General features: G+C 39.0%; 1 protein-coding gene across 2 annotated transcripts; it reads right to left on the bottom strand.

Annotated features, from left to right (window-relative positions):
- Positions 1-807: 807 nt before the first annotated feature.
- Positions 808-8,219, bottom strand: atg4da (autophagy related 4D, cysteine peptidase a). Of its 2 annotated transcripts, XM_044029160.1 has the most exons (12): positions 7,859-8,219; positions 6,610-6,701; positions 5,688-5,930; positions 5,483-5,566; positions 5,014-5,187; positions 4,215-4,566; positions 4,061-4,125; positions 3,799-3,950; positions 3,613-3,691; positions 2,421-2,497; positions 2,187-2,306; positions 808-2,100 (listed from the first exon to the last, which is right to left on the bottom strand). In XM_044029160.1, exons 3-12 carry the CDS (start codon positions 5,902-5,904, stop codon positions 1,921-1,923), a joined length of 1,500 nt encoding a protein of 499 aa, XP_043885095.1. In that variant the 5' UTR covers positions 5,905-5,930; positions 6,610-6,701; positions 7,859-8,219; the 3' UTR covers positions 808-1,920. The 2 variants fall into 2 exon arrangements, with proteins under 2 accessions (XP_043885095.1, XP_043885094.1); XM_044029159.1 differs by lacking the exon at positions 6,610-6,701.
- Positions 8,220-8,656: the final 437 nt, after the last annotated feature.

Raw genomic sequence — 8,656 nt, 5'->3', positions numbered from 1 at the left:
CGGCAACTTTACACTTAAAGGCTCATGCTGCAACCTGTATGTACTGTACACAGTGTTGGTAAATCACGCAGAACAGTCACTAACAAAGGTGCTCGAATGTTGGTGAGGGTCAGTTAATTTGTTCATGCTTTAATCAAGACTTTAAAATCATTTTCTTGTAGAAAATCTGTGTAGATTAAAGTGGTTTATAAAATGGCATGACTGCTTCTTAAATTGCCAAAGATAATGTTGTGCCAGTTAAATGTTTGTAAGTGTTCATGTGCCCACTTATTTAGCCATAATAGCAAACCTCTGCCAAGGCACCTCTATTTCCATCTGTCAATACTTCCATTTAACCTCTGAACCCGTTCAACACACTGCTCCCTTCTGGCTGTAGATACAAAACAATGCTATACAAATGAAGGACAATAAACTATCAATAACTTAATTTTTTAAGTTCAGATACCTTTTAAGTAGCCATGGTATTCCCAATCCTTAGATGTAGAGTATGTCAGCAGGAAAGTGTTGAGGATGATGCTGGTAGGCACCTGAAAAAGAAAGCCAAAGAGAAGCTACATGCATCAGCAGAGCGAGGACATGAAAGTGTCAGGTGTGCAAAGGAAAGAGGTTGAGTTTACAGTGACGTCGTATTTGTTGAGTCAAGTCTGTTTTGTCCAGTGCCATTTACTACAAGAGTGGTCCTCACTCAAGTCTGTGAGGAAAATATATTTTCACCATCTGGTCTGTGAATTTACATGGTTTGGGTTACAACACAACATTCCTTACTCTTCCAAAACTGAACATTCCAAGTAAGACATACAAGTGATATATGTGATTCCAGTGTGTTTGAAGTTTAATCAGGACAACAATCCAACAGCAGTAGTGCAACTTGCAGAAGTAGCCTTCATGTTTGTCTGTTTTGTTCTTTTAAAAAGAAGAAGAAAAAAAAGGGAGAACTTAAACACAAATTAATTAAATTAGATCAGGAGCTAAATATTCCAGTAAAATTCAGCTTGGACAGGACTTAATGACTTTGCCAACTAAAATCCAGAACCAGTACTTCACAAGTTAAACAAAAGACTGCCTAGGTTATACCTTACAAATAGCCAAATTCATGAGATATGCCAAAATTCAATGACTAAAGATGACTTAAAATATCATTTCTATTTATTCCCACTAAGCAACCGGAGCATTTCAACTGCAGACTTGCATGAGAGTGTTCCATAAATCTCATTGATGAATACTGGAGTGCGGAACAACAGTTGTACAAGATGCTCTTGGAAGAATCCGAAACTTCGGTGGTTGCAGTGTGACTCATAAATACATCAGTACAATTAATAAAGACAAATAAACTACATGAACCCCACACTCACTAACTTACTCACTCAATCACACTCAGGAACCTGATAGAGGAAATAAAGAGATGTACAGCAGTTGGTATCTGGTATGAGTCAAGAACATTGGACAGTGCTACACCTGACCAGTGAGCTCAATAAATATTACTGTATGTAGAACAGACCACACAGTGTCTCCTATATGCCCAGTTCAAATGAGGAGGCTAAACAGTAGTTGAGAGGAACTGAGTTGTGTACTGTAAAGCACTTGAGTTTGCACACATGCCCGACTTTGAAGCTTTTTTTCAAGACGTTAGATCAAGAGAATTAAGAATACTTCATGAGCTTGAAATATTTCATTGCCCAGAAAATGTCTGCTCCAGTCAGGACCCAACTCAAATAGCTTATAATACCCATCTATACAGACGGGGCGACAGGCTCCCCACTGTTTATTTTGTTGTCCACCAGTGAGGATGATGGAGGACAAAGGCATCATGTCCATCTCACAGCTGCAAAGGTAACAGGAGTCCTTCCCTTTGAAATGGAATTTTCTGTCTCTTTCCTGCCACCTACAGGTAAGAGCTGCGAGAGCATCCTCCTCAGGACCTTACAGGAAGACAAACTCATCACTGTTTCTTCTGTTGTTACTCAGGCTTAGATTGCCCGGGGGCAGGATGTGGGCTGTGGGTCCACTGTTATTGCTGCTGTGACCCTCAAGTCCATAGTCCTGACAGTGGCCCTCTACAAAGGTAAAGACGGGGTACTTCTCCTTGGATGATGACAAGGCCTGTAAGGGCAACAAAGCTCAGTCAAATAGACATATCAAAAAGATCACATTTAGAATCAGTCATTAGGAGGAACATGTGAACTCACCATATTTACAGCAGAACACAAAGACTCAAAGTCCTTCTTGTTCTTGGCGTAAAAGCCAATCGTGCAGCTGGGATCCATGCGGTTGAAAGGCATCTTTTTAGGAGAGCTACAGTGGAAGGACTAGAGAGTAATAGCGGATGAGTAAAGTTAAAAACAAAAAAGAGATTGAACATATATTATTGCATTACAAAGACAAGATAGACAGGAATGAGACAGGTAGACAAAGCAACTAACCTCTAGTGAGAAGTTAACTTGTGTTACATCCACCACAGGTTGGCAGTAATGAGGGTCCAGATACAGCAGATGTTCATCTGAAATGGAGAGAAAAAGAAGTTGTGAAGACGAATCAAAACACAGTATCGGAGTACAATATCTTCATCTACCAAGAGCCAGTTACTTACTTACTGTTCTATTATCTCTGCCAATTAAAAAAAAAACTAATAATACATTAAGTCCATGTTTTGAATAATTCATATTTTAAGTTCATTCCTACATTTTAAGATAGATCATGTAGAAATGTGTCTCATTTTTAATAACAAACTGAAGCTTAACAGACTTAAAATGCAGTATCTCAGAAGAATTGCGACTAACTTTCTTTCTTATTTACAACATGGAAAAGGAGGAAAAGCCCACATGTAAATAAATATAATAATGATGATTCCATTTAACTTTTTTCTTAGTTTCAGGGAGCATGCTGGTTTCAAAGTCAAAGATCCCCGTTAATGTGATCATTAACACACATGCTTTTCCTGCTAAAACATGTCAACATGTCTGCTGTGCAAAGGATTTTAAAAAGACAGAGCTGGACTGTGTGTCACTATTATTGTAACCATACTAAAAAGGAACTGTTACCAGAAAATGCAGGAGTAATGAGTAAACAGAAGAGTCCTGATGTACAGAAAATACACACTTTCACAGCAGTTTTTAAAAAATAATCCAGTATCATCATCAGCAAGTATAACATGTGTGGACTTGTGCACAGAAGCAGGATGTGGATCCTGTAAACTAAAACTGATCACATTTTGACCTGTTAATATAATGGTGAAACACCTGTTTAATGATTTAACTTCACAGCTCAGAGTAAACGTGGAACACGGATAGCAACAGTCTGGTTGTTCCACCTCAGCTGTACTCAAGTCTGCTGCCTCCTGTTTATCACATTGTCTTAAGCAAAGCAGTGTTTCTATGCTCAAGTTTAAACAGGAAAGACAAGATTAAAAACACACAGTATTACAATAAAGCATGTTGAGTGCAAATATACCACATCTGGAATCCTACAGCCAGTTACCTTTCTAATGCAAGTATTGCCAGAAATATGCAGATAACTACAAACACCAGTTGCTTCCTCTAAGTACGAATATTGTTATTTATTCCCCTTCTGCCTTACTTTCACTATTTCAAATAGAACACAAAGAATGTTCCTTACCTTGGAAGCCAATGAAGTAGAGAGAATGCTTTGGCTTTCCTCCGATAATTCCAATACAACACTCCAGCTTCAGGATGTTCTAGAAATGTTTTATTTATTTTTTTTAAATTATTCTTCAGGAAACATTACTCCAGACCAAGAATACAGACATATTGATTGTTTGGATATCTGAGGCATAAAACAGACCTTGACACATTCGATGTAAGTTGGGTTGAGGGCCTCCCCTCCCAGTCGTACTGGCACCAGTATAATAACTGATTTCCAGGCTTCACTGGACGGATCAGGAGGAGTCTGACTTAGTGACAAATCACACAGACGAGCCACATCCTCTTTGTACACTAGGAAACACAGGCATGTGGTGAAGAGAAAATGTTAAGAACATGGATTTCTTTGCTCTCATAATCAGACATTACTTCATGCAACAAATATCCAAGTCTTTTGAGTTCACCTGTACAGTCCTGAGCAACATATACAGTCAAGTTGTGGATCACAGAAGTTTTGGATACTGCTTTTCTGAAAAAAAGAGAAACGAATGCTTAATATTTCTGTCAGCAATGTGAAAAAAAAAAAATAGAGTTGTGTCTAAAAACAATACTGCTTACCGAAGTATGTGTGCGACTATCGAAGGGCCGTACCAGTCGCCAGCCTTTTTCCCAGAACTTTTACCAATGTCCACCAGCTGGTGAACCCCAAAAGGTGCTGGAGGCTGATCCCCGAACCAGTTAACCAACCTGTGGTGGATGGCCTCCGCACGACTGTCCCTGAAACCTTCAGGTCTCTTCTTCTGGCTGCATTTGGGGAGCTGATCACTTGGTAAGGTCTTTTCAGGGGTGCTAGACCCTCGTTGCAAACCGAAAGAAGGAATGGGGACACCACCAGCCCGAGCTGGGGAACGTGGTCTGAACACCTCAAAGTCCACATCAGTCAGCTGGTGAGCGTCAGGCCAAGCCCAATCTGTGGAGCACAAAAATACTTGTTCTTGCATGTTCTAGCATAACCCTGATCGTCAGTTTGATGATGAACATAGAGTAGGCATCTTTTCAAAGCCCAACTAATAAACAGGGACATAAAATAATTTCAAACTGAGCAGTAAGAGTAAGCATAGTGAATCATGCAAGGGGTCAAACAATGTCAGTAGTAAAAGAAACAAACAACAGAATACATCAGCAGAAGTGAGGCAGAAAATAAGTGAATAGAATATGGATAAGGGTTAAAAAGTAAAAACTGGCAGCAGATAAAAAAAAACCTGAAAATCAACAAACACAAAGTCATTTGCTTTTCTGTATCGCAGAATTTAACTGTTTGGAAAGCACAAATTCAAGAAAGTTTGAAGTGCTGATTGTTAAGGCAGCAACAATTAACTAGTTAAAGTGAAAGCCACTGTCAGACAAAGACACAAACCTCTTGGCATCAAGTGGACCAGGAGTCCCTGAGCCAGCAGCATCTGGCCACTGCGCAGCATGCAGCCCCAGCCACAGTCTGTGGTCCAGGTGGAGCCCTCCAGCTGAGGGAACTCCCGTCTGTACGTGAGCCAGATCCTGGACACAAAAGCCAAACGAAACCGCTCCACCTCATCTAAGATGAAGATTAAAGGGACGGGTGAGACAACAAAACAAAGTATCCTCTATGACAATCATCCAGTATGAGAGCAATTATATTAAATGCATTACTGAACTAAAATATGGAGGTTTTCCTGCTTCTGTTTGGTGTGAACCCATAATCTTTTTTACTGTGGTTAACCAAAGGCACACTTCACTCGTGGTCTGCACTTTCGTAAGTTTCCCATTATAGAGATTAAATAAACATCTACTCAGCATCAAAGGGATTACGTATCATAATCATTTAAGATTAGTTTGTGTTTAGAACTCACCCTCACTGTTAAGCAAATAGGAGTGTCCCAGGATAGTGATTGGTGACATCTTGTTGAAGGATGTTTTAGACTTAACAGTCCAGCCTACATGAGCAGAGATAATGGAAATGGGTGAGGTGATTCTCAAACATGTAAACCACATAGCATAGAAAATCTAAATACTGTACATATGTAAAATGCATTTCCACATAGTGGGACAACAAACCATATTTCACGTTGTTCCATGCCGACATGAGTTTGGCTTTTAGTTTGTCCATCTCGTCAGGCTCTCCAGCTGCTTCTCCGCTTGGATCTGGAGATTGAGGCTGTCTGAGACCAAAGCTGCCCTGCTGCTCCATGGACTGCTGCCTCCGATTTTCCACCAGCTCATCCTGCATCACTCCCCCGATGTACTGTGCTGAGCTAGGGGAAACGGAATTCATGCCTGTAGAGTGCTCAGCATTGGACACTAGCAGTGGTCATTGCAGATTTGAGCAGAAGAACAAAAGGACGGACATTAGGTGAATTATTGACTGCAGAGAAATGTTCACATTCTTCACTCCAAACACAACTCTTTAACTTTTAAAAAATTAATATGTACACCCCTGTAAAATTTAACCCAGTGTTGTCGACTAACTGTGTTTCACCATTCTTATTTTGGTTCACTAAGAAAATATTAAATCTCTTGTTCTTAAAGAGGGATACTACTCTGTATGTGTAGGTGTTTTGTTATTTTCCCTATTAATCCCCTTTTGTTGAGTTTTTCCTTATCTGCCCATAAGTTGTACACTAGGGCTGTGCGTCGATTTGATTTGATGCCATGATGCTTCACATCCTCAAATTGATTACTTCTGCAGTTGTGCTGCAGCTTCTAGCAACTGGAAAATTGTCTGTCTGCACTGAAATGTATCTTAGAAAGTATTGTTTTCAACACAAGTTGTACGTACTGTGAGAAACCGTTGAGATAAATTTGAGATTTGTGACACTGACCTATATACTAGAGATAAATGTAATTTGACTTGACCCATTATGATCAGATTGCTCCTTTATCTTTGCTGCTTCAGTAGACAGTCTTGGCTTGTACATGCTGTGAAGATTACAATGAAACAACTTTAAATGAAAGAAATTGTAGTGTTTATTTGATTTACCTCATCTTTGTTTGTGTCTCTTTTAGTAAGCTTTTGCTGAGAAGGCGATTGAAAAAGCCAAAATCTGATTAACTTGTTGAGAGGTTTCTCAGCTGTGTTACACATTCAAAAAAAAGAAAAAGAAACAATCCACATTAAGAGTGATCAAACTCATCCAACACACTATACACTCACAAAGACTACCGACTGAAATAGAGCACAGCTAAAACAAAGTGTTTTGTGACATTATGATGCATTACTATCAAACATTTATCAGACACAATTTTGATAATCTCAAATTATTTCAGCTCCTCAATCAAAAATATAAAGATCAACGAGTGGGTCATTTCATTAAAATATTCGTTAGAAAAGTTATTTTTGACATGAATGTGAAACATAATAGTCATTTGCCAAATCTAATTTAACAAAGTTATGGTTTCACCTCAAATAAAATGTATTTGGGAAAACTGAGTGCTCTCACCATGTGTGTATGTTTCTCCGTGTATTTCTCTACATTCAGTAAGGTGAACTCATGCCATTGCCTTTGATCTGTGTGTCATCTTCCTTACCTGTGTTTGATCTGCCCTCTCAATTCATCATTTCCAATCAAATTTAGTTATTCACTACGCTATAGCACTCATGAGTCTCTCATCCAAAAAAATAATCTCACTTCCTGAAAGTCATAAATAAATGCGTGTAAAAGCAAGTCGTCATTATGCGTATTTCACAATGCAGAAAATACTTGAGGAAAGTACCAGTGACATTTCCAACCTGTCTGCCTTGAAATTGATGAGTAGCAGTTTTAACAAGGAACAATAGTGTGTGTGTGTGTGTGTGTGTGTGGTCACTGATTACACTGATGGGAACACTTCCCATCAGAATGGAACCCCATCATGTGATTGACATTTGACAACTACCGTTTCAAGCTTTTTACACAGCGTCTGTGAAAGTCACCTGTCTTTGGTGGCTGTCAGCATTAATCACTGCAGATTAAGCAGTTGAACTACTCATGCAAATACACTGATGACTGAGTCGAACACGAAGGAATGGGACATTTTCCTTAGGCATTGCGACAAAAGGTGCTCAAAATAAGATGATGGACTGTGGTTGAATACATTTCTATTGTTGGGATAATCTTGAATGGAGGAACATTGCCAATATTTCACATATGTCTGTCATACACAATTTCAAATGGCTAATGCGACTAGTTTAAAGTTCACTAGCTGGCATCTATGCAGCTACAATAAAGGCCTGTTAAACTGGTCTGTACCTTGTAGCAGTTTGACTCATGCCGGTGTCGTCCTGTGTCTCTGTCCTCGGGTCCACTGCCGTTGTCTCCTCGGGTAAATTCTCTCCACAGTTAGCTTAGCTTCACTTTAGCCGCTTCTGAGCGCTAGCCCCGGCGTCCGCTAGCTAGCTAGTTAGCGTGCTGCCATTCAAGCAGCATCAAGAGCAAACGTCTTAATGAGTTAAATGGTCGCCGAACACAACTGTCATGGATGCGCTAAAGATTTCCTGCATCTGGCAGACGAGTTACTTCGTCGGCATGGGTCTGTGTGTTTCAGTATGATTCTCTTGTTCCGCCGCTTTAGCATCTCCCTCCTCGCACTTCCTGTTGTCCTTTCCTGATACGACGACATTGGCTGGAGTAATTGCTTAGAGTGTAAAGTGATTGGATCGTTCTAGTATATGACCATGAGCTTTCTTTCTCTGTCTGGTTGTTGCCCTCACTGTTATGTAATGTGTAACCCAGGCAACAAATAATAATATGAACAACATAATAATAATAATCATTATTATTCTTATTATTATAATAAGAATAATAATGATAATTATTACAACAATAAGCATTATTATTATTGTTGTTATAATTATTTTTATTATTAGTATTATTATTATTATTATTATTATTGTTATTGTTATTATTATTATCATTATCGTTATCTTTATTATTATTATTACCATTAGGCGCCAAGGTCACCTTACAAATCCACCAACCAAAAAATACAAATAGCAACAAATCAAACAAGTACTGTACTGTAATCTTCATTTTGATGTCCAAGTAAAT

This window comes from Solea senegalensis, linkage group LG6, assembly GCF_019176455.1.
Source record: "Solea senegalensis isolate Sse05_10M linkage group LG6, IFAPA_SoseM_1, whole genome shotgun sequence".
NCBI lineage: Eukaryota > Metazoa > Chordata > Actinopteri > Pleuronectiformes > Soleidae > Solea > Solea senegalensis.
The sequence above is the reverse complement of the archived record's forward strand: the minus strand, read 5'-3'. Positions and strand labels throughout refer to the sequence as shown.

Bases quoted from the DNA above. Each gene is read 5' to 3' on its own strand.
- atg4da (XM_044029160.1), bottom strand. From the start codon at position 5,904: ATGAATTCCGTTTCCCCTAGCTCAGCACAGTACATCGGGGGAGTGATG. The intron at 3,951-4,060 runs GTGAACTCAAAA...TGTGTTTCCTAG, and splicing joins TGTTGCTCAGGACTGTACAG to TGTACAAAGAGGATGTGGCT. The intron at 2,101-2,186 runs GTGAGTTCACAT...TTGCCCTTACAG, and splicing joins TGTGTTCTGCTGTAAATATG to GCCTTGTCATCATCCAAGGA.